The following is a 25812-nucleotide window of genomic DNA, read 5'->3' on the forward strand; positions in this document are numbered from 1 at the left end:
GGATCACATCTCGGGAGCAGCCAATGTACGGGCCGACTGGCTCAGCCGAGAACAAATAGATCCAGCGGAGTGGCAACTCCACCCCCGGCTGTTCCAGAAGATAGTCACACGATTCGGATCCCCAGTTATCGACCTGTTCGCGACCCAGTCCAATGCTCAGGTGCCTCGATTCGTGTCACGCTACCCAGCTCCCAATGCAGAGGATCACGATGCCCTACGGTGCAGATGGCCGGGGGGGCTCCTGTACGCGTTCCCGCTGATTCCGCTCCTACCGCGGCTCGTCAGGAAACTCCTGGCAGAGAGGGCCGAGTTGATCCTGGTAGCGCCCAACTGGCCCCGTCGACCATGGTACGCCGACCTGGTAGCCCTCTCCATAGAGCAACCATGGGTGATCCCCCCTCAACAGATTGTCCTATTCCAGGGGGCTGTCTGCCACCCAGACCCCCAGTGGCTCCAGTTGGCCGTCTGGCATTTGAACGGGGCCTTATGAAGAAGGACAATTTGCCTGATAATGTCATCAGCACGATCCAGGCAGCCAGACGCCCTTCCACTGCACGTATCTATGAAGCCACGTGGAGAGCGTTCTGCCAATGGGGCTTGGCTCACCAGGCCGACCCCACCTCGGCAACAATTAACAACATTTTGGAATTTCTCCAGGCAGGCCTGGACAAAGGCCTGGCGCCCGCTACCTTGAGGCGTCAGACAGCAGCGTTGTCTACGGTGATCACATGCGCACCTTACCCATCTCTCTCCCACCATCCACGGATTAGAGGGTTCCTGCAGGGCGCCACAAACTTGAGGCCAGCCACGGTCCACCGATACCCGACGTGGGAGCTCCCATTGGTCCTGAGAGTGCTGACCTCTCCACCGTTCGAGCCTATGGGGTCGATCTCCATCAAACACCTGTCGTACAAGGTGGCCTTCCTCCTGGCTATCACATCAGCCAGGAGGGTGTCAGAAATTGCGGCCCTATCAATCAGGCAAGATCTATGCCAGTTCCGAGATAACACAGTGGTCCTCCGGCTGGATCCTTCCTTCAACCCTAAAGTAAATTCTCCCTTTCATTGTGCGCAGGAGATTGTGCTACCGGACTTCTGCCCTTCCCCACGAGACCAACGAGAACAGCGCTGGCACAAGTTGGATGTGCGGAGGGCCCTAGATCACTACATCCGTCGGACGGCTAGTTTCCGGAAGTCTGAAGCATTGCTGGTTTCCTTCAACCCGGCGTCAATGGGTGCAAAGATCTCATCTGCTACAGTGGGCAGGTGGATCAAGGCCTGCATTGCATTGGCGTATGAACAGTCATCTAGGCCGGTTCCGGACAGGATCCTCCCGCATTCCACACATAGCGCAGCCACGACAGCGGCCTGGACCACCCAAGCATCGGTGGAAGATGTCTGTCGGGCGGCTACCTGGTCATCGCTTTCACCGTTCATCCGCCACTACAAGATAGATGCCTACGCTTCGGCAGAAGCATCGTTTGGCCGGTGAGTTTTACAATCGGCCCTCAGTGACACGGACTCGGGGGGCACTCAGCCTCCCACCCTGGAAGTTTAGGCTTGGGTACATCCCAGCTATGGATAGTGGGAGCAGCGCTCAGGAAAATGGACATTGTCTTACCTGAACGTCCCTTTTCTGGGCGCTGCGACCACTATCCATTCCCTCCCCTGTTAGGCTTCCTGCCCCGGTTGGGGTTGGACTCGTTGCCTGTATTGTTTACTGGTTGATTGTTAATAAAAAAATTTTCGAACCTTTCATCGTGCTGCGCCTTCGTTCCGACTGGGGATCATGGGATGGGAGGCGTGGCTAAGCCACGGAAAGGATATGCAAATCTCACTCAGTTGTTGCCAAGCAATGAGGGACTAAACCCAGCTATGGATAGTGGTCGCAGCGCCCAGAAAAGGGACGTTCAGGTAAGACAACGTCCATTCCAGCTGCTTCCCCCCCTCCCTCCTGGTGTTGTGGAATGATGGGACCAAACAACATTCCTTGGTCAGCCAGAGTCAGTTTATTGCGCAGTTTCAGAACCAGATTTGTATCTGCAATTCTGAACAAAGGAAGAGTTCTGATACAACTGCTTTTGTACATATCCAAGACAAAGGACTTTGCTGGCACAGCAGTTTTTCATATATGGTTAACATACATCCGTTACATGATAATTGACACTTTTTAATTACTAAATTCCTGCCTTAATTTATAGTACATGAGATAATTTTAGCTAAACATCCTCCTTAGTTCTGTATCCGCTGATGCGTAGATTCATGGCTGGCCTTGGATTAATAAATTAAGTTTTTGTTTTAGATGGATGTCTCTGCATCCTTGACAGAATGGCCCCTCAGAAGATATGCTGCCAAGAATGGAATTTAGCTGACAGTGTAATCTCTTGTTGGAAGAAACATCCTTCTAGGTTCTGCTCCAAGTGGGGAAAACAGACACTGGAAACATGGAGACTGCTTGGAAAGATGGTTTAATGGTGGACAGGATCACATGGCTTGAGTTCCTGAACAGAAAAGGGGGAGATACAGAAAATCCTCGGGTTTTTATGCTCTCTCTGGCTCTGCATTTCTTGGGGCCCCAAGAGAGTATCCTGATTGGTTGTCAGACTCCCAGGGGGTGGGGGTCTTGCTGGCTGATGCAATCTTCCCAGGTGCCATGTGGTGAGCCTCGGCTAGATGGGTCCCATTGTGTTAGTTTCTGTTGCTATTGTGTTGCAAATGTCCTTTGACAAAGGATTGGGTTTCTGCCTCTGTCCCATTAACAAAGGGTGGGGGGCAGGAAGGTAGGAGCTGCTTCTCCCAGGGAAATATAATATTCTGCCTTTTTCATATTTCCTAAACTATTTCACTCTTCCAGGAAAGGGGTGGGTGCAAACTTCCTACACTCTGAACAAGCACATTTCTTTCTTTATAATAATGTGAATAAAGAGGATCCTCCAGTGTTCATATAGCTGACCTTATACTATTCACATTATTCACATTATTCTATTATTCACATTATTCACTTTACTGGGGACTACCTTAAAAGGGACAGGTTGCAGCAGCTCTAAAGTAGGACGTAAAGTGAGATTTGGATACAAGAGTGAAATGATACGGGGTTGGCTTGGATGATCTCTAAAGGTCCCTCGAGCTAGTTATTGTAAGAGACAGTTTCTGAGTTCAAAAAGTCAAACCGCAGAGTTAGCTAACTTTCTTACTTCCATGTCAAAATGCAGAACTAAAAACCACATGGGACAGCATGGACACCTGTGTCTCAGGCACAAGATATCATCAGCTTTTCTGCCCAGCAATAAGGGGCTTAGCCAATAGGAATGATTTCACATATTTCCGTGTTTTTGCTGCTTTTGAAGACTATGAGAATGCGTGTCTTAATCAGAACGTTGTTCAGATGTTAGATGGTTTATCTTTTCTGTCTGAACCTTTGGCCAAATAAAGCTTCTTGTGAACTCGAAGTCTAAGCCCTTTGATTTTCTGCAACATTTCCCTTGTGAATGGAGGGAGAAAAGTTAGCATTCTCTCTGCTGCATTTAACCATTGAATTCTGTGGCAGAGAGAATGCTAACTTTTCTCCCCCCATTCCCAACGGAGCTGCTGCTCCCTTTATGGTTCCCTCCCGGCTCCCTCCCTCCTGGGGACTACCTCAAAGGGACAGGCGGCAGCAGCTCCATTCTCAATGGGGGGGGGAGGGAGAAAAGTTAGCATTCTCTCTGCTGCATTTAATATTGAATTCTATGGAATATCCAGTGGCTGGAAGAGGTGAGCACCTGGGCATGAGTGGGGCCAAGGAGGGGTAATTACAACCAGTTCGGCGAACTGATGCCCATAATACCGGTCCGAACCAGTAGGATTTCACCCCTGCACCGCATCCTCCGAGCGTTAAGTGCCAGCCCTTCTTCGCAGGTTCAGGGTCCCCTCAGCGAGTCTTGCAATGGGGGAGGGGGAAAGCGGGGAGGGAAGGGAGAGAGGCGCTGTCCCTGGCTGGCCCTCAAAAATGCCTCCTTTGCAAGAAAATGCCTTTCTTTCCTCCCTCTTTAAGGAGTTTCAGGGTTTTCTCATATTTCTGAGCCAAGAGTGAAAGTGAAAGGAGACTGTTCAAAATTCTAACCACCACCTCCTCCCCCTCCCCCTCCCCCCCTCACGACCAGCCCTTTCCAGTTAACGGCTGAGCTTCCCTCCAGTCCCATCCTCCCAAACTGGGAAAGTCTCCAGCCGAGGTCTTTGAAGGAGGGAGGGGGGCGTCTTCTGGCTGCGATCCAGCTTCCACAGCTGTGAAGTCAAATCTTTTCACAATCGCCTGAAAGGAAGAGCTGGAGCTGCAGATCCTCCCTTCCCCCAATTCTGCCCTTCACCCTCTTCCCTTTCCAGGCTTCTCCTGGCTCTTCCTGTCTATTTGGACGGGGAGATGTCAGAACTCAGCTGGGGCTGTGCCTCCACCTCACCATGCGAACATCTTGCGAACCGGTAGTGGAAATTTTGAGTAGTTTGAGAACCGGTAAATACCACCTCTGCCTGGCCCCACCCTCAATCTATTTGCTGCCTCCCGACTCCCAGCTGATCGGCTAGAAGGAAAAAATCAGGGCTCACTTGACAAAGAAGAGGAAAAAAAAAACAAGACACCTTAGCTTTAAATTGAGAAGCCGAAAGCCTTCCAAGTGATCGGTTTGAACCAATCAGCTCCTTGTAAACCGCTCGGTGGTGGTAGACTGGCAATTGAGGCCAAGCTGCCTGAAAGCAGTTTCCGATGGTCTCGGTGGTGGCAGAGTGGCAAAAAACTGCTTAAACTCTTGTCATGGTGCTTCAGAGGGCCGCCCTACAGCTGATCAGCAGTAAAAGGCAGTGTGGTGGTAGACCAGCGCGCTCCAAAAACAAATGGGTAGACCGGTACGGCTCTGCAAGCAGTTAAAAGCCTGGTAGACCAGTACCTCTGCTAAATCCTAAAGAATTGTTTGTCACATGACCATCAAGCCACGCCCACAAAGTAAGCCACACCCACAGAACTAGTAGTAAAAAAATTTAGAACCCACCCCTGCTCCACAAGCAGGAGGGGAAGCAGGGGTGAAATGCTCCTGGTTTGGACCGGACTGCCTGATCCGGTAGCGATGGAGGCGGGTGGTTCAGAGAACCGGTAGCAAAAATCCCCCCCCCATGCCCAGCTGAGCCGCACAATCATCAGAGGCTTTTTTTTACTTTTAAAAGCATTTTTTCTACAACTTCAGCGGAAAAAATACTTTTAAAAGTAAAAAAAAAAAGCCTCTGATGATCGCACGGCTCATCAAAGGCATTTAAAAGAAAAAAGGGTTTTTTTTTCTTTTAAATGCTCCGACAATCCCAACTGAGTTGATCAGCAGATTGTCAGAGCATTTAAAAGAAAAAAACCCCCTTTTTTTTCTTTTAAATGCTCTGACGATCCAAGCTGAGTTCCCTGATCGGCAGAGGCTTTTTTAAAATGCCCCTGCCGATCAGGGAACTCAGCTGGGATCGTCAGAGCCTTTTGAAAGCATTTTTTTTACAACCTCTTAGCCGAAGAGATTGTAGAAAAAATGGTTTTAAAAGTTAAAAAAAAATGGCCACGCCCACATCACACACACACCACCAAGCCACGCCCACAGAACCGGTAGTAACAAATTTTAGATTTCACCCCTGAGCTGCTGGTGAGGGCCTCCTCACTTCTCACACAAGGGTTCCTTGTGTCTCCAGTTCATCATGGCCAAGAAGCCTTCCCCCCCACCCCCAGATAGCCCCTTTTTCTTCTCTCTCTCCCCGCCAGTCCTTCCTGGACAGAAATGCCCCATTTCCCAGGGAGCCCCAATTCCTGCTCTTGGCTCCTTCCCTGTCTCCCTCTCTCCTGCCTAGGAGCTGATGGGCCAAAGAGGCTGAACTGAGCTGGATCTTCCACTGCAGAGCAACCTATCAGGGGAGCCACAGGAAGCCCAGGATCCCCACATTATTACCTTGGGAAAATTTAATTCCCCATCCCAAAAACCCGGATGGTCTTGTTCTCTCAAGTTTATTGGAAGCCCAGAGTTTTGTCTCTTAAATAGCAGCAATAATCGGCAACAGTCACCCTCACCTCTGATGTTAATTTAGTGTGCGGCAACAATACGTTTTGAATCTCAACTTCTGTACTATACACAGAGCAGGTTGTCACTTCCACGTAGAGATTATTTCTGTGTCTTCTCCACAACCAGCCTGACAGTTGGCAAAAAGAGAAAACAGCTAGTTTATTTCGGGGGTAGCAGATTCTGCCTGAGCTGGAGAAGGATTTAATCCTGAACCACTTGCAATTTCGTTGGTACTAACTAGACAGATGATGTTCCCCATATAATCTGGGTTTACTTGCTCTTAATGCAACTGTCACAACTTTTGTGACCCAATCTTAACCTAGCCAGATCTTAGAACCAGCAACAGTGGCTAATCTTGAAAGGTTAAGATGGGACTAGCTGGGTCATAGAATCACAAGCCACTCAGAAGGTCCGTCCTGGAAGAAGGAAATGGCAAAGCACTTCCGAATCCTTGCTGAGAAAATTACCAGGAAGTGCTGAGATGCATTTGGTGGAACTCAATTGAGGAGACATGTCCTGCATCCTCCCTCCCTCTCGTGTCTCTTGCTCTGAGTAGGAGCAGAAGCAGCAGCAGCAGCTTCCACCACTGGACCTCCCTCCCTGCTCTTGCCTGTCCCCAGGTGTGATTTACTAGCAGGGGAAGAGGCCATGGGGCCCCTTCCTCCGTGGACCTCCCCTTCCACCAGAGCTTTTTGCCAGGTGACATGGCAAATAGATCTTCTTCAGGGAGAGGATTATGGGTTTTCTAGTACTTCCCAGATCATTTAAGAGACTTTTCCTGGACTCCCGAGCTACTGATATTTGCTCCTCTGAAGAAAGTCTACTAAGGCCAAAGAGGTTTTCTCCCACACAACAGGAATGTATTGAGATTTGCAGGAAGTGGGAAAATGGCTGCATAGTTTCTGACCCATGTTCAAAACACTATTCCTAGGGAAGGGTCTTGTGGGGGTCCTGTCTGCAGCTCTTAGGGAGGCTCTCTCCCATCCACACCAGCTCAGTCAACACAGAAGGACCCCGGGGTGGGTGTCAGAGGGTGTGTTTGTTGCACTTACCTATCAGGAAGAGAATCCCAGCTCCCAAAACTAAGACAGCCATAATCACCCAAAGAATCCACCACTCTGTAATTAAAGAAGGAAAAATATGGCTCTTTATTAGACAGATGCTGAGTTCCCTGAAGTGGAGATGCTGAGCAATGGAGATGCTGCTTTGGCCACCAGAAAGTGCCCCCACCTGAAGGAAGCCCCTTCCCTCCAAGTCTAAAGAAGGCGGAGCTAATGGCCTTGAAGGGCAGAAGGAGGAGCCACAACCACTCATGTATCATAATCGTATCACATATCATCATGTGTCATTTCTTCATACGTTTGCTGTTACCACTTTCAACTTGTTCTGATAGAAATCACTTCTCTCGTATTACTAAATGTAGGATTATATTTCTTGCTCTCCACCTGAAAATATGAGATGGTCCCTATCAGTGGTGGGTTCTTACTGGTTCGCACCGGTTCGGGAGAACTGGTAGTAAAAATTTGTAGTCACTTGCAGAACCGGTAGTAATGGCTGGCTGGCCACGCCCCCGAACTGGTTGCCCGGCTGCCATGTTCGTCGCCACCATGTTCTTCACGTATGGGCATCCCATTGCCTTGCAAGTCCAATGGGATGCGAAGAACATGACGGCGATGGCAGCAGCTTGCCTTCAGAGAAAGTGGATGGCAAAGAAGCCTTTTTAGAGGCATCTTTGCCAGCCGCTTTCCAGCAACGGCGGCTGGCTGGGGGCCACTGAAAACTAGAGTCAGCTTGCCTTCCTGACTTTGGACCATCCGCTGCATAAGGTAAGCAGCCTAACAAAGAGGCGGTGGTGGGGGAGGAAGGCAGGCAAGCAAGCATGTCAGGGCCGCCCGGCCATAGGAAGGGAGCTAGCAGCCTACTCCCTACCCGGTGGCCTGGCATGCTTGCCTGCCTTCCACACGGCTTCCCAGCAGTCCCCCACACCTTTACCTTCCGAGGTTGGGTCACACATGCAGCCCATGATGGGAGACGTGCCGCTTCTGGCCCAGCCAGTGGGTGGGTGGGCGGCTCTTCGGGGAGACGGAGCCATTGCGCTGGGGCTGACAGGGGCAATGGCAGCATGGTGCTGCGGGAGGGTGAGCGGATTTCCCAGGGCTGCTGCACATGTGCACTGCATGTGAAGGGACGCAGACACTGCGCCTCTGAGAAAAAGAGGCACTGGTGATTGATTTTAAGAGCACTGAGAGCAAAAGTAGCAGCAGCGGGGGTGACAGGGGCATGTGTGTGTGTGTGTGTGTGTGTCACTCTGCAAGGACTTGGAGGTGAACACCACACCTCTGAGGAAAAGAGGCGGCGGAGAAGCCCTGGCTGTTACTCGGGAGGGGACCATGAAGGGACATGTCACACGCCCCTGTTGCTCTCGCCGTCACTACTTTTGGTCTTGGCTTCTCGGCGCTCTTAAAGTCGATCTTGAAGAGCTGGAAGATGTTTCCTTAGATTGCCACCAACTCATCGTCGGTGAGAATATCCGAGAAGTCTTGGGCAAAGTTCTTCCAAAGTTCGGCCAAGTCTTCTCCTCCTTCTCAGCCTTAATGTGTGTGAGCAAAGACGCGCACCATGATGTGTGTGCGCCATAAGGTATGTGCGACTGTGCGTGTTTGCTCTGTGATACGAGGCCAAAGAGGAGGAAGAAGACGTGGCCGAACTTTGGAAGAACTTTGCCCAAGACTTCTCATATATTATATATCCGCGCAGGAAAACTCCCCAGGAGTTCCCGGATGCCCCGTTACCGCCACTGCCACCGCTGCTGCAGCAAAAACCGCACAGGAAAACTCCCTGGAGTTCTGAAGCATCCCGCCACTGCTGCTTGAAGATCCCATTTCGGCCCCCACCCCTGCCTGCCACAGCCTGAAGCTCCCATTTTGAGTGCCATTGCTGGTGTGGTCGGCACCGCCGCCAGGCACTTTCTCTCGTGCCTCCAGAGAAAGAAAGAAAGAAAGAGAAAGAAAGAAAGAAAGAAAGAAAGAAAGAAAGAAAGAAAGAAAGAAAGAAAGAGAGAGAGAGAGAGAGAGAGAGAGAGACAAAGAAAATGAGAGAAAGAGAAAAAAAGAAAGAGGAAGGGAGAGACAAGAAAGAAAAAGAAAGAGACAAAGAAAGAAAGAGAAAGAAAGAAGGAAAGAGGAAGGAAGAGAGAGAGAGAGAAAAGAAAGAATGAAAGGAAAAGAGAGAAAGAGAAAGAGAAAGAAAGAAAGAGGAAGGGAGAGACAAGAAAGAGAAAGTGAAAGAAAGAAAGAGAAGGAGAGAAAGAAGGAAAAGAAGAGAGAGAGAGCGAAAAGAAAGAAAGAAAAGAGATATAGAAAAAGAGAAAGAAAGAAAGAAAGAAAGAAAGAAAGAAAGAAAGAAAGAAAGAAAGAAAGAAAGAAAGAAAGAAAGAGGGAGGGAGAGAGGGAGGGAGGGAGAGACAAGAAAGAGAGAAAGAAAGAAGAAAGAGGAAGGAAAGAAGAGGAAGGAAGGACCACAAACCCTGGCACCAGACGTGGCTTCAGGAGACACCTTGAAACAGGACAGCAATCTAGGGCTGGAAGGGACCTTAGAGGCCATCTAGTCCAACCCCCTGCTCCAGCAGGAAACCTTACATTGCCTGGGTTATTTTGGTGTCTCTAACAGAGAGGAAAATTGCCAGAAAGGAGAAGGAGTTTACTAGGACAAGGCTGCCATGCAGAAGAAGGCAGAGATAGTCCTTGACTTATGACCAGAATTGAGCCCAAAATTGTGGCTGCTAAGCAAGAGCGTTGTTAAGTGAGTTTCACTACATTTTACTCAATCCATGATCTCTCCTGGCTCTAACAGTCATGTGCAAGTTAGGGAAGAACATCTGAAGGTGTGTGTAATGTTCTAATGCACAGAAGTTATAGTTACATGTGTGGCAGAAAGTGTGTGTGTGTGTACATACACACACAGTATACAGTAGACAATGTATCTTTTTGTGTGCCTATACACACGCTATACTATGTAATATGTAGGTACACATATGGCATATGTACATAGGATTAAATAGTGTATTTTGGATGTTTAGTAGTAGTAAATAAATAGACAGGGAAATTGTATCTCGTTGAGGCCTTTGAGGTGAGGAGAGGCCAGGCACCCTAACCATAACCTTTGACATGAGTGACGTCAAGTTGGCCACGCGCACCTGACACCAAGCCATGCCCACCCAGTCACATGACCACCAAGCCACGCCCACCAAACAAGCCACGGCCACTGAACTGGTATTAAAAGAATTTGGAACTCACCACTGGTCCCTATACATATTTCAAACATTGGTGAAAAATGTACTTCAACATGTCACAACCCCTCAGCCTCTCACCTGTTTCCTCCTTGAAACTCAACATCAGGGGCTCCTGCAGGCCCTCGTGCTCCAGGTGACACTGAAAACGGTCCCTCTCCTTGGGGTCGATCTCAATGCTGAGCCAGACATAATAGGTCCCGTCCGAGTTGGGGGCCACGTTCCTATGGAGGGTCTCATACTTGCAGGCCTCTCCATCTCTGGTCCAGGTGGCCTGGATCTCCTTGGGGTAGAAGCCAAAGGCCTGGCAGATGAGGACCTCCAGGCTGTCATCCACCACTTTGCGAGTCACCTTCCCCACTGGGGGCTCTGCAGAAACAACAACACAGTTCCCAGGATTTTGAGTGTTTCTGGCAAGATGATTTAATAACAGGAAAGAAGGTACAGTATCTCTGGCTCTCCTGTCACAACTACTGGGGAAGATGGTGTCCTGTATTTCCATCATACCATGGGCACGTCTTCATGCCAGGACCCTGCAATGGTTCCTCATGCCTTACCAGAGGTCAGGCAGGAGCAACTCGTCCCTCAGGGTCCGGATTCCACTGAAGGTACGTCAGTCCTTCCAATGGTGGTTGTCCCAGGCCACTGACAGGGGAAGCCTGCTCAAAGAGCCCGCCCTTCTGTGTTCTGCCCCAGCTACGGACCCCAAAGAACGCAGCACACACAGTCTGTACAAACCTTAGTTTACTAAATTAAATCAGTTTTTTTTTTTCAAACAAAGGCTGTTAATTAACTTTCTTAACAGCTTACAAGAATCCAAAGAATAAATAATCGTAATCTTACTATGGTTGGCAGAAAGCCCAGAAGCAATTTGCAGAGAACTAAGATCAAGACGCGAAGGAGAGTGAACTAAGTTGTTCCCTGCAAATTGCCTCAGTCGTTGTCCTTCCTTAAGTAGGCTAAGGGAGTGGCCAATTAGTTCCAAGCCTTACTGTGCCAACTGCACAGGCTGCTGGCGAAGCACCACACCAGCCTCCTCGCTGTTGGAATCAGCTACTAGCTGCCCAGGCCACTGATGGGCCACAACAGTCTGACCATCAGAATGGACGCCAGCCTATTCGGTTGGAGAGCCCATCTCCAGTCATTGATAGCTCAGGGCAGGTGGTCTCAACCGGACCTGAGCCATAATATCAATTGGCTGGAGCTCAGGGCAGTGCACCTGGCTCTCAGGCGATTCCAGAGTACTGTTACCAGACAACATACTGTATATTGATTTTGATGGACAACATGGCCACCAAGGCCCACATCAATCACCAAGGGGGGACTCATTCCAGGTCCTTCATGGAAGAGGTCATGCATCTGGGCCTCTGGGTGGAGAGACATCTTCTGTCTCTCCTATGCCCTCATATGGGCAGAACATATATGTCATTAGGCAGATCATATTAGTGGTCCGCGGGATTTAAAATTATGAATTTAGTGGTCCCTGAGGTTCGAAAGGTTGGGGACCCCTGCTCCAGAGGTCCATACTGAAGGGGTGATGGGACCAGGCTGCTTCCCACCCTTAGCACACCCGGCTTTGATAAGTCCCACTCCTGGATTCCCTCTATCCAGTGCCATGGAGAAGAGATGTTGGTCCTACCTGAACATTCTTTCTCATGGCGCTGATAGAGGGAATCCATATTGTACCTTCAGCCTCTCCCACTGTTCCCTCTCCTTGCCTCAACCTGTAGGAGCGCCTAAAATGAGGCATTGGAGCTCTTCAGATTTATTTTTGAAAGGGATACATAGAATTTGGGGTAATGTACTCACATGGGCCAACTTAATCCCCAATTGGGCAGATTGATGCAATTTTAAGCCCCCAAATTGAACTTGTTCAAGTTATTCAGATAAAAATCAGGAACCGACTGATGATTTCCTTCCCACCCAAACACAGGACATCTGTTTCTTCTGCTCTGCAAGACTTTCCCAGGGAAATAGGAGGAGACCTTCAGCATGAATTCCTTTCTTTTTTTTAAGTACTTCCTGGGGGGGGGCCCTGAAAATTATTTCCGTCCTGTAATGTGGGATACTTCCTGACCCTTTTCTGTCACTAATTTAAAAGGTGTCTTGGAAGATTAGGATAGAAACAATATGGGGAGGGGGCAGCCTACAGAAACATGCTCAGTGGAGACCCCCTTTTGCCACTCACCGATTCTCTGCAGAGTCTTGTTCTTGTAGGATTGGTATTTCTGCAGCCCTTCAATGCAGGTCTCCTCCAGGAAGAATTTGCTTCTCTCAGACCATCCTGGATCCTCCTCCCACTTCTCCTTGACCTTCTGGGCCTGGAGCTGAGCTGTCTTCCATCTGAGGGTCTCCTTGTCAAAGCTGATGAAGTCCATCCCGTCATAGCCGTAGTGTAAAAATCCAGCTTTGCTCCCATTTTCCATGAGCTCACAGCCCAAAACCACCTGCCAGGTGTGAAGCCCTGAAAGAGACCCAGAGGGAGTGGGTGCAGTGGTGGAATCCAAATTTTTTTACTACTGGTTCTGTAGGCGTAGCTTGGTGGGCATAGCTTGGTGGGCATGGCAGGGGAAGGATAGTGCAAAATCTCCATTCCCACCCCACTCTGGGGCCAGCCAGAGGTGGTATTTGCTGGTTCTCCGAACTGCTCAAAATTTCTGCTACCGGTTCTCCAGAACCTGTGAGAACCTGCTGGATTTCACCCCTGGGTGGGTGTGAAGGAAAAAGGTCCAGGGTTCTCCTCCCTAGACAACATTAGAATCTACCCCCCTTCCCATTTCTCCTCCCCACCTTTGTCACACAAGGAGAAACGTCTTTTACTTCAATTAACCCTGTTTGGCTGGTATCAGGCCCTGTAGAATTTCTAGGTGAGAGAGAAAATCAGGTGTGTGTGTGTGTGTGTGTGTGTGTGTGAGGGTGTCCTTCCTTTTCAGGAAAGAAAATCTCACCACTATGTCTTCTGCAACCATCAGAGGCCAAGGGTGCCTCTGCTCACCTTCAGCCTGGTGGTCCCGTTTTGATAACTTCGGGTCAGTCCTGAAGACCCACTCAGGAGAAAGAAAGGCCCCCTTCTCCACCTCCTCCATCCAGGGCACCAGAGGCTCCATTTTCCCAGTGAGGCTGTTATAGCCAGTGATGGGCTGGTCATCTAAGTAGCTCCTGATGATGAACTTGGGCAGCCCCTGGCTGGGCTCTGGCAGTTGCAGGTAGAAGTAGCACAGGGAGTGTAAGAAGGAGTCTGGAGGGGGAGGAGGGAGAAGAGAAGATTTTTTGGGGTGGGATCTGCACTGCAGCTCCATCCCCTCCAACATCTTATTGTCACACAGCAGCCCCCAAAAGAGTGGGTTGCCATATCTGGGTAAGATGATGCTCCTCCTGCTGCTCCTCTGGGCCCTCGGGGTTCCCAGACTGCTGTTTGTGGTACTGACCTCCAGGACAACCCCCCACACACACCTTTCCCAAGAAGGGAAGACTCAGGTAGGCACTATCTGCATGGAAATTAACAAGAGAGTCGAAGGCCTGAACGCTGCCCAGAGAGGCAACCTTTCCAAACAAGGGCAAAGTTTGCCGATCAGGGTGGGGCTGGATGGCAGGATCTGGCCCATTGCCCAGGCAGGAGAAGGAAGCCAGGAACTAAAACTGTGAAAATTCTCATTTCACTTTTACTCTCTATTCTCACAGAAATACATAATTCAAATAATTCTAAACAACAACAACAACAATAACAATAATAAATAAAATAAATATTTAAAATAAATTAAAAATAAATAATGCTAAACAAATAATTCCCTCAACATATCTTATAAGATATGAACATGGAAGAGAAAAAATTGATTTCAATAAATATAAATGGACTTAATTTAGCTATTAAAAGAAGAAAAGTATTTCATAAACTAGAGAAATTAAAGTTTGATATAATCTATTTGCAAGAAGTACACATTAAAAAGCAACATGAACAGTTACTGGTGCAGCCAAAACTAGGGAAAATTTTTACTTCATTATCACAATGTAAGAAAAGGGGAGTTGTCTTATACATTAGAAATACAATCCAAACGGAGCAAATATATGCAGGTGATAAGGGAAAAATTTTGATGGTGGAAATAATAGATAATAATATGAAAATAATTTTAATAGCGATATATGCTCCAAATAACAATCAAGATGACTTCTATAAAAAGCTACATAAGAAAATAATTGAACTGGACTATGAAAATATTTGCATGATGGGAAACTTCAATGGTATAGTCACTATACTATAGTGGATGAGAAATTAAACTATAAAACGCACAAGGCAATAAAACACTGCCGAAAAACACTGCCGAAATCTTTTTTTAAGATGACAGAGGAAATAAATCTAAAAGATACATGGAGAGAAAGAAACGCAAAAAATTGACAATATACTTTTTATTCTGACAGACATTCATCTTGGTCTAGATTAGATATGATTTGGACAACAATGGAACTGACTTCGAATATAGAAGAAATTGAAATAGAAGCAAATACCTGGGCAGATCATAACTCTGTGACAGTGAAATGGAAAGGACAAAGAAGAAGATCCAGATGGACTTTAAATAATACTGTATTAAAAGAAAAAGATTTTGTACAGAAAATGGAGAAAGAATTGGCTTTTTTCTTTAAAGAGAATAGAAAAGAGGACACATCAATGCAAAATACTTGGGATACAATGAAAGCCTATGCCAGAGGTCTGATAATGGGTTATACAAGAAAAAGAAATATTAAGAAAAGACAAGCCCATAAAATATTAGAAGATGATTATAAGAGATTTGAAAAGGAACTTCAGAAATCCTCACAAAAGAAAGACATTAAAATAAAAATGGATACAATAAAACATAAAATGGGATTAATGGAGAAAGAAGACTTAGCACAAAAAAATAGAAGTGCTAAACAGAATTATTTTGAAGATGCTAATAAACCAGGTAGATGGTTAGCATATAAATTGAAAAAAGAAAGACAATCAAGAAAAATAACACAGCTAATGGATGAATTAGATTTGGGAATAAAGAGAAGAAAGAAATTATACAAGATTATTATAGAAATCTGTATGAACAAGAAAATATAGAAGAGGAAAATATCAAACAATATTTGCAAAAGACGAATTTACCCCAGATTTCTAAAGACACTGAAGAGATGCTAGAAAGAAACATAACAATGATGGAATTAACAGAAGCAATTTAAAAACAAAAGAATGGGAAGGCGCCAGGCCCGGATGGATTTCCAGCGGAATATTATAAGACACTACAGGAATCGTTGAGTCTCCCATTGTTAGAAGTTATGAATGAAGTTATGTTAAAGAAGAAAATACCCAAGTCATGGTCAGTAGCATATATTACACTTGTGCCAAAGGAGGATACTGACTTACAACAAATCAAAAATTATAGACCTATATCCCTGCTAAATTCAGACTATAAAATCTTTGCTTCAATATTGGCAGAAAGACTCAAAAGATATTTAAACAACTTTATACGCTCTGATGAAAATGGATTTCTGCCAAAGAGACAGATTAGGGACAATATGAGAATAGTTCTGGACACTTTGGAATATTATGAGGCCCACCCTGAAAAGCAAATGGCCTTGATATTTCTAGATGCACAAAAAGCCTTTGATAATTGGTCATGGAATTGATTTAGAGAAATGACAAAAACTCTGGTTGCAAAATTATAAAATGACAATGTCAACAGCATATAAGGAAAATTTGTATAAGATGTTTTACAGGTGGCATCTACCCCCGACGAGAATAACCAGAATGTTCAAGAACAAATCGGAAAAGTGCTGGAAATGTCATCATACCGGACTCATATTACCATATGTGGTGGACATGTGTAGAAGCCAAAATATACTGGACTAAAATCCACACATGGTTGGAAAAAAATGACTATAAAGCACATTGATTTTAAACCAGAGACTTTTTTATTAGGGATCTTACCAGAAACATATAACAGAGAATTGAGTTACCTGATTGTGAATGTATTGACAGCGGCTAGAATTGTGTTTGCTAAAAATTGGAAAAATGAGGAAATACCCAAACAAGATGAAGTTATTAGGAAAATTATGGAACGGGCTGAAATGAGCAAATTGACATTTGAAATTAGAGAACAGGAAGATAAACAATATTATAAGATATGGGATTTATCAATGGCTAGATAATAAAACATGGAAATGAAATATGAAATATGAAATGGATGTTATAATACAATATATGGAAATGATTTTAATGGGATGAAAATGCCATTGTTAAATGAATGACAAATGAGAATGATATAAAGATATATGTTAGATTGATAAAATGAGAAATTAGAGAATTAGTAAATGATGAATGAGATGGAAGCACAAAAGATTTGCAACCCACCAACACACTACTTGCAATTGGAATGGATGATGGATGTTTTGATGTTTTGTTTCAAAATAAAAATGAAAATGAAAATAAATAATAATTCCCTCAACACTGCCTCAACTATTTACTAAGTCTGCACTACTATTAATCTTCTCATCGTTCCTATCACCCATCTCCTTCCACTTATGACTGTATGACTGTAACTTTGTTGCCTGTATTCTTACGATTTATATTGTTTCCTAGTATGATTTGATTGCTAATTTGCACCCTATGACTATCATTAAGTGTTGTACCTTATGATTCTTGATGAATGTATCTTTTCTTTTGATGTACACTGAGAGCATAGGCACCAAGAGAAAATCCTTGTGTGTCCAATCACACTTCGCCAATAAAGAATTTTATTCTATTCAAATCAGGTGCCAAAGTTTTAAGACCAGGCTCGCTAAAGCCTGGGCCTGGTGGCTCAGCAGACTGATAGCATTGTGATTAACACCAGCTGTCTGCAATTACTGTAAGTTCGAACCTCACCAGGCTCAAGGTTGACTCAGCCTTCCATCCTTTCTAAAGTAGGTGAAATGAGGACCCAGTTTGTGGGGGCAATAAGCTGACTTTGTATAAAATATACAAAAGTATGAAGGCTATTGCTTAGTGCATTGTAAGCCGCCCTGAGTCTCCGGAGAAGGGCGGCATATAAATCAAATTAAAAAGAAAAAAAGCGCGAGAGAAGGAAGATTTTTCCATCTGGGACTGAGGGGGGAATGGGGGAGAGAAAGGCCAAACCCAGGACATGCACCCCTCCCTTTCTGTTTCCTCCTCCCCACTCCCCACCCCCGTGGCAAATCCTTCCAGAAACTCACCGCAATGCCCGCTCGGCAGGAAGAACCCCAGCGCCGCTCCTAAGAACAAGAGGGGCGCCCGGTGCAGCAGCATCGCCCTCCAACCAGGCGCCCCCCGTGCACCAACAACCGATGATGCCTCATCCACAAAGAAATCTAACTCCGCCAAACTTCTCCGTCCCGTCCAGGTCCGCGAAGGAGCGAGAAAACAGCACCCTTGCCTTGCAGTCTTCCGGGGGCCCTAGAGGGAGGGAGGGGTCCTAGGGACACGTTGCCCGATTGAGGCCAAGGTATCCTCACTGGGGCAACGTCCTGGTTCCCCCGGTTGTGTGAACGCAGCCGCTGCGGTATCTTCCTCGCTAATTCTTCTTCTGAGGCTCTCCAGTCGGTCCCATTTCGCCCTATAGGGCTTTGGGGGGAACCTCCCGGCAGAAGGTGGCAGTCGATGATTTTAAAGGATCGCTGCGTGTTTGGGCAGCTCGGACCCCGCTCCGTTCCGCCAAGGGCCCCCGGGAGACTCGCCAAGGAGCCGCGCTCGTTTCCTTTGGTGCTTCTCACCACCCGCAGCTCCCAGGAAGAAGGACCCGCCCGCCGTCCTCAGGAACGAGAGTGGCACTGGCCGGGCAAAACGCGCGTTTACCTGCGACTGACGACATCTTAGCTCTGCCAATGACAGCGCCGCTCTCCACCCTCGCCTCACCCGCTTCGGCCCCTCTCCCGCCCCCCCCCCACCAAGCTCCGCTGAAGTTCTCCGCCCGTCCCAAGGTTGCGAATCCGTGAGGGAAGAGCGGAAACGGCGTTTGCGCGCAATAAAAAAAATCCGCGTGTGTTTGTTTCCCGCGTTTCTGAGAACGGCAACTCTATGCTAACCAGCCTAACCAGATCCTTGGGAGGGGTGTACCTGTAATGTAACCTGTAATGTAGGGGGTGAAATTCAGCAGGTTCTGACGGCTCTTGAGAACCGGTAGCGGAAAATTTTGAGCAGTTCGGAGAACCGGCAAATACCACCTCTGGCTGGCCCCAGAGTGGGGTGGAAATAGAGATTTTGCAATATCGTTTTCCCCAGGAGTGGGGTGGGAATGGAGATTCTGCAGTATCCTTCCCCCCAGGAGTGGGGTGGGAATGGAGATTTTGCAATATCTTTCCCCCAGGAGTGGGGTGGGAATGGAGATTTTGCAATATCTTTCCCCCAGGAGTGGGGTGGGAATGGAGATTTTGCAGTATCCTTCCCCCCAGGGGTGGGAATGGAGATTTTGCAGTATCCTTCCCCCAGGAGTGGGGTGAGAATGGAGATTTTGCAGTATCCTTTCCCCTGGAGTGGGGTGGGAATGGAGATTTTGCAGTATCCTTCCCCCAGAAGTGGGGTGGGAATGTATCCTTTCCCCCAGGAGTGGGGTGGGAATGGAGATTTTGCAGTATCCTTCCCCCAGGAGTGGGGTGGGAATGGAGATTTTGCAGTATCCTTCCCCCAGGAGTGGGGTGGGAGTGGAGATTTTGTAGTATCTTTTACCCTGGAGTGGGGTGGGAATGGAGATTTTGCAGTATCCTTCCCCTGCCACGCCCACCAAGCCACACCCACAGAACTGGTAGTCAAAAAAATTGGGATATCACCACTGCTGTAATGTAACCTGTATTGAATCCTCCAGCGGGAAGGGGCAGATTTCAATGCAGAGAAGAGTCTTATATTCTTATATCTGGACATTCAATTTATGATGGAGGAAGAGACCAACAACATGCTGGCCTTTCTGGATGTGCTGGTCAACCGCAACCCAGGCGGGAGTCTTGGCACATGTGTGCATCGGAAAACCACGAATTTTACATAATGAGAGCAATCACTTCACGGCACATAAAATCAGTTGTATTCAGGCACTGTTCAGTAGGATGGACGCTCATTGTAGTACACCAGCAGCTAAAGCCAAGGAGCGGGAATATCTTTATCAGGTCTGCAAGCTCAACCGATACTCAATGGACTTTATCCGAAGGTGTGCTACACCTAGGGTTCGGCAGCCTGCTGAAGGTGCCAGTGGAACTGCTGCGTGGAGGGTATTCCTATATGTACAGGGGGTATCCGAAACTGCTGCACGCATCCTCTCGGCACATGGAGTCAAAGTGGTGCACAAGTCGGACCAAACATTGAGAATGAGAGTGATGCGCCCAAAGGAAGCATTATCCAAGGAGGAGACATCTTCAATAGTTTACCGCATCACGGTAAAGACTGGAATATTGAACCTAGAAAGTCATGATCTTGAATTTGGTTGGCATGCATAGTTATTCTATGAGAACAAAGTGGATAAAGTATTTAAAAGCCACATACTCAGGAATTCTTTGATGAGAGTTTGGAAGAAGCACCGACTCAAATGGGATTACAAAATACCGTTATGGCTGGATCTTGGTCATATCATGTGGAATACAAATATAATGTCACTCGGGGGGGGGGGGTTATACAAAGAAGTTCTTTTTATGGATGGGGGCAGATGGCAACTAAAGACATTAGAAATACTGTTGGAAGAAGGGATTAATTTAACTTGGTTACAGTATAATCAACTTCAACTGAGATGGAAAGATGATCAAAAAACTGGTATAATGATGCATGAAGAAGAATTGGTTAGACATATAAAAGAGAAAGGTCCAATGCATATTAAGAGGGTTTATAATGTCTTGTTAGAAAGAGACTCGGAAAATGAACTGGTTAAAGATTGTATGATAAAATGGGCACAAAATTTTGCAGAACCAGTGATGTTGGAAACATGGGAAAAAATATGGGTCCAGAATGTTAAATTTACACAGTCGCAGAATTTGAGGGAAAATTTTTATAAAATGTTTTATAGGTGGCATTAAGCTCCTAAGAAATTATCGTGTATGTATCCTAATGTTCAACCAAAATGCTGGAGATGTGATTGCTTAGATGCCACATATTATCATGTGTGGTGGACTTGTAAGAAAGTGAAGGCTTTTTGGATAAAAATTTGGTGGGTTATGCAAAATGTTATGAAGAAAAAACTTCAGTTTTCTCCACAACTGTTTTTATTAGGTATAGTTAAGGGTTTTACATTGGGTGAAACAAAGCTGATATTGCATATGGTGACAGCAGCGAGATTATTGATAGGTCAATATTGGAAAAATGATGCTATGCCCACTATTGTAGAATGGACTTTGAAGATGGCCAGTTTTGCAGAGATGGCGAAGATCTCAGCATATCTAAAAGACCGAACTCAAGAGACTTATGTATGGGAGTGGAAAAAGTGGATAGATTATGTGCAGAAGAAATATCAAACCAGGAAATATCAGATAGCTTTTAGCTGAATGTATTATGTAGGGATAGATTAATTAAGTTTTATGAAGGTATAAATAGTATACAGGGGGTGGAGGGGTTTAAGTTTCATAAAATGTATTTTTGATTAGGATTTTATCTTGTGGAAGTCTTGAGGGGAAAAGGGGAGGGTTAGGGAGGGTTTGGGGGGGGGAAACTGGGGAGAAAATGTATTTGTAAAACTTTTCAAATAAAAAAAAATATAGTTTACCGCATCAGCTGTAGTAATTGTGCAAGCAATTACGTAGGGGAAACGGCCAAGCGGTTACAGACCAGGGTACACGAACACAAACTGGCTGTCCAACGCAAGGAACAGTGCTCCCAGATCTGGACGCATATGAAGGAGCACAACCACACATTTGATTTTCGAGAAGCTGAGGTTATTGCCCATGATAAGACTAAAGGAGGATGCCTACTAAAAGAAGCCTGGTTCTCCAATAACAATTCCATCAACAGGCATATCGAACTGCCACCGGCCTACCAAGTTTGAGACACCAGGAAAGACCCTGCAAGAGGAGCAGAGACGGCTTTCCATCAGTGAGGAGAGGCCAAAGGCACCCAACCCCTACCACTGGGCATGCAGACCCAGCCTGTGAAGGCACAACTGTGCCTGACCAAACACAGAGCAATCCGGCAGGGCTGTCTCAAACTGCAGCAGATAGGATTACTGAGAAACAAACCTGGCTGACCACGAGGTCACAGACAAGGCAGCAAATTGCAATAGCTGACAGGTTAACATCATCCCGCACTGATAAGCAAGCTAGGAGGGTGGAAACAGCAGGAATCAAGCCTCCATCATCCAGCATGACGAGAGCAAAAACAAAACAGCTGATTACAAGTGGGAGACGGCTGAAAGGGCCTATTACACGCGCAAGGGCTAAATTGATTAATGGCATATAAAGGCAGAGATCTCTGTAATGGTAGTTTAATACTCTGGCGATGTCAGCAGATGGCTGACAAAAGCTTAGTAAAATAAAATTTTAATTCTTCTAAAATTTTAGAATCTTAAGTTCCGGAGTTCGCAGTATGTCTGCTTCTTTTTTACTAATATACCTGGAACTCGTATTTTTAGAATAGTTTGTTATATAGAGATAGAGATAGAGATAGAGATAGAGAGATAGAGATAGAGAGATAGAGATAGAGATAGAGAGATGGAGATGGAGATGGAGATAGAGAGATATAGAGATATAGATATAGGTATATATATATATATATAGATAGATAGATAGATAGAGAGAGAGAGAGAGAGAGAGAGAGAGAGATAGAGATATAGGTATAGAGATAGATATAGAGATATAGAGATATAGAGATAGAGAGAGATAGAGATAGAGATAGAGATATAGATATATAGATATAGGTATAAGTATAGAGATAGAGAGATAGAGATAGAGATAGAGAGAGAGAGAGAGAGAGAGAGAGAGAGAGAGAGAGAGAGAGAGATGGAGATAGAGAGAGAGAGAGAGATATAGGTATAGGTATAGGTATAGAGATATAGAGATAGAGATAGAGATAGAGATAGAGATAGAGATAGAATGTATGACCTAGGGTGATTCCTAGGAAATTGCTGAGGATTTGGGAATGAGTCCCGCTGGCTGTTAATCTCGGTTCTTCTGGAGTTGTGAAGAAGGAGCTCCTTGGCAAGCTTGCTCGAACCAAGCTGTAGTTAGGGATGCTCTTCTGTGTAATCAAACCAGGCCCAAAGCAAAGAATCAAGGCTTGACACAGTGTTTGTTACAGTAACACATTCTTGTGGCAGTCTTTCCAGAGAATATTGACAGACATCCCACCCCACAAAAAGGGGGGCACTGCTATTGATTCCTCTCTGAAAGGCGAGAGAGAACAGATGTCGTAAAGCAAACATATTCAGAAATGAAGAATCTCAAATTATTACAGGCAATGGAGCTCAGGTTACTTCCTGTACCTGTTTTCCAGCACAAACCAAAAGGAGGAGTAAGGCAATAAAACAATAACACATCTCCCATAAATCAATAGATGGGAGCAATTTAGGAATGCCCAAGACCAAGAAAGAAAAACATTTTCCATTGTTAATCCATGGGATTGTTTTAATAATGCAACAAGGTTATTTCTCTCTATATCAATCGATTTAATCAGTTCCATTCATCCAAGAATTGACTTTGTCTATGACAATTTGCCGTGGCCTACTCGCCACAGGACAACTCACTGCAGGACAAGAGTTACACTAATACCAAAGAAAGGATGGAATAGAATCATGAAAGAAAGGACGCAGAAGGAGGGACAGAATGAAATGTGAATGGCAAAAATTAAAATAATATCTATTTATTTTAAAAAAATTAAATAAAATTGTTAAATTGTCCCATAGCGAATTGGCCATAGCAAGTTGTCCCATTCCTGACTTTCCCAACACTGTGAAGTTTCAAAACGTCTCTTTGTTTTTGTTTTTGTTTTTTTGAAAAAAGTTTTATTTTAGATTAAAAATAAAATAAAAAAAACAAAACAAAAAAAACACCACAACAATAACATAAAAATATCATCCTTACAAACGATCATAGACAGCATCTCAATCGGTTAAAATCATTTCGTGCTTACAATTCTCCAAATCTCCTCATATAACAATTATTCTTTACTTAAACTAAAAATACATACTTAAACATTTCATATATGCTATCTCATCTCCATACTTTTTTATCAAACCATTGATAAAATATCTCCCATATGAGATATTTTTATATTTATATTTTTATATTTATATATTTAGCACATATACTAAAATTGGAAGGATACAGAGAAGATTAGCATGGCCCCTGCGCAAAAGGTCTCTTTGTTGTCCCTCACCCCAGAGACTATTTCAGGCATTACCTCCCATGCTTGGCTTAGTTTTAAGTAATCAGTTTTCTTTCCATATAGAGCAGGCTTGCTCTCTTTTCTTTGATCCAATCCCCTTGCACCTTTGATGGGCTCCTGAGATGCCTCCACTTGACTTGCTCCAACCCTGGTGAGCTTGTCATAGGGAGCGATGGGCGGGTCGTCCAGGTGGACCATGATGAGGAACTGGGGCAGCCCCTGACTAGGTTGCAGGTAGGAATAACACAGGGAGTGCTCAGAGGAGACTGCAAAGGGAAGAGATTTCGGGGGTCCGGACTGAACCTCCACTCTCCCCCTTACGTTATTGTCCCCCAATAGCAACGAAGTAGAGCTTCCTGGCATTGTTGATATGTCTCGATATGTATATAAACGGAAATAAAAAAATAGACGAAGGTAATTTAAATCAAATACCAGATTTAAATTAAACACCAAACTTTCTTAAACGAGGCTCCGCGAAGCACGAAGGAAGCAAGAGGGAGGGGCGGGAGGGACGAGATCCCTTTTCCCTTCCTCCTCCCCCAGGTCGCCGATCCTACCAGAAACTCACCGCGGCACCAAGGACCCCAACACCGCCCCCAGGACCAAGAAGGGCACCCGGGGCAGCGGCATCACCGTTCAAAAATGCGCGCCTTGGCATCTGCGACCGGAGACACCTGCCCTCCTCCAATGGCAGCGCCGCTTCCCGCCCCCGCCCCCGCCCCGCCCCTTCTGAGCTCCGCTGAAGTCCTTGCTCGATTCAAAAGCTTCGGGTCCGCGAAAGGGAGATTAAAATCAGCGCTGCCCCTTGGCTGCTTTCCGGAGTCCTGGAGGAAGAAGGTGTGTGTGTGTGGGGGGGGGGTTTCCTATCCAGACGTTTCCCACAACACGCAACGATCCTCTAATAAAATTCTCCCCAGCCAAGTTTATCATCCAAACGATCTGGACATCCTGGTTGTGTGAACGCAGCCTCCGGGACTCACCGACCTCCTCCCGCCTCTCCCCCCCCCCGCCACAAGCTGGCTATTTCTTCACGTGAAGCCCCTCCGAGAGACCCCCGCTCCACAGGCACCGCTGGGGATCTTCCGGCAGGATCTGGTTCTATCTTCCAGCTGCTGTTTCCCTTCTCAATTTCTCGGAGAACTCCGGAGATCCCACCCATAATTCTAGAAGAAAATAAGAATTTTTCATTGGGTCTTCAGAGATAGCAGAAGTCCCTGTTTCTTCGCAGCATAATCACTTTTTCCCCTCTTATTATTGAAATCTTCTCTTCTCCTGATCTGGTTTTTTCCCCTTCAGTGGCTTCTGTTCTTGCCTTTTCTCCTCTCCTTTCCTATGCTGCCCCCTCTCGGCTGAGTTCGTTTATTGCCCTGAAGCCACAATCTCTCCTGGGACCAAGAGAGGCTCGCCCTGGCCACCACCACCCCTTCCCCACAAGGCCTTCAGGGAGGGAGGGACTCACCATGAGGTCCAGCGGCTTCTCCCTGATTTAAATTGCAGAAAGGGACACCCAGGTCTATATATGTTTGAACATCCCGAGGGCGGGGAGGGGGAAGAGAGGGAGAATTGTTGGTGTGTAGGCCTATGCGTGTGTTTTGTGCATGCTTGTTAAGCACACTCTGCTCCTCATCTCATGCTGGGTTGTTCCATCTCATGCAGGGAAGTGAAAGTCAGAGAGGAAGTGTGCATGTAAAGTACTGTGTGCAGGCGTGTCTGGCAAAATCTGTTAGTCATGCCACGCTGGATTGTTCCTTATTAGGCAGGTGCCAGATTTGAAAAAGAGAAACTGGAAAACAGGATGTTGGACCTGAAAGAGCCCCCAAGCCTTAGGCTGCTGGTTGTGACTGGGGCTGCCCCTGGACACTGTCTAGAGCGGTGCTTCTGAACCTTGGCAAATTTCAGCCCCGTAGACCAAAACTCCCAGAATTCCCCACCGAGAAAGACTTTGTCCCCTGTCCAGTGGTGAAATCCATTTTTTTTTACTACTGGTTCTGTGAGAGTGGTTTGGTGGGCATGATATGGCTTGGTGGGCGTGGCAGGGGAAGGATACTGCAAAATCTCCATTCCCTCCCCACTCTGGGGCCAGCCAGAGGTGGTATTTGCTGGTTCTCTGAACTGCTCAAAATTTCCGCTACCGGTTCTCCGGAG

General features: G+C 46.2%; 1 protein-coding gene and 1 pseudogene across 3 annotated transcripts; one reads left to right on the plus strand and one right to left on the minus strand.

Moving 5' to 3' along the window:
- Positions 1-1985: 1985 nt before the first annotated feature.
- LOC117668169 (major histocompatibility complex class I-related protein 1-like) lies at positions 1986-24347 on the minus strand. Of its 3 annotated transcripts, none has more exons than XM_087884583.1 (7): positions 24236-24347; positions 13342-13584; positions 12535-12810; positions 10428-10715; positions 7111-7176; positions 6067-6185; positions 1986-2500 (listed from the first exon to the last, which is right to left on the minus strand). In XM_087884583.1, exons 2-7 carry the CDS (start codon positions 13451-13453, stop codon positions 2468-2470), a joined length of 894 nt encoding a protein of 297 aa, XP_087740709.1. In that variant the 5' UTR covers positions 13454-13584; positions 24236-24347; the 3' UTR covers positions 1986-2467. The 3 variants fall into 3 exon arrangements, with proteins under 3 accessions (XP_087740709.1, XP_087740708.1, XP_087740707.1); XM_087884582.1 differs by lacking the exon at positions 24236-24347 and adding an exon at positions 17556-18151; XM_087884581.1 differs by lacking the exons at positions 1986-2500; positions 24236-24347 and adding exons at positions 4682-4885; positions 17556-18145.
- LOC148115967 (U6 spliceosomal RNA) lies at positions 23566-23635 on the plus strand (annotated as a pseudogene).
- Positions 24348-25812: the final 1465 nt, after the last annotated feature.

This window comes from Pantherophis guttatus, chromosome 2 (genome assembly GCF_059756535.1).
Source record: "Pantherophis guttatus breed Tessera chromosome 2, ASM5975653v1, whole genome shotgun sequence".
Lineage (NCBI taxonomy): Eukaryota > Metazoa > Chordata > Lepidosauria > Squamata > Colubridae > Pantherophis > Pantherophis guttatus.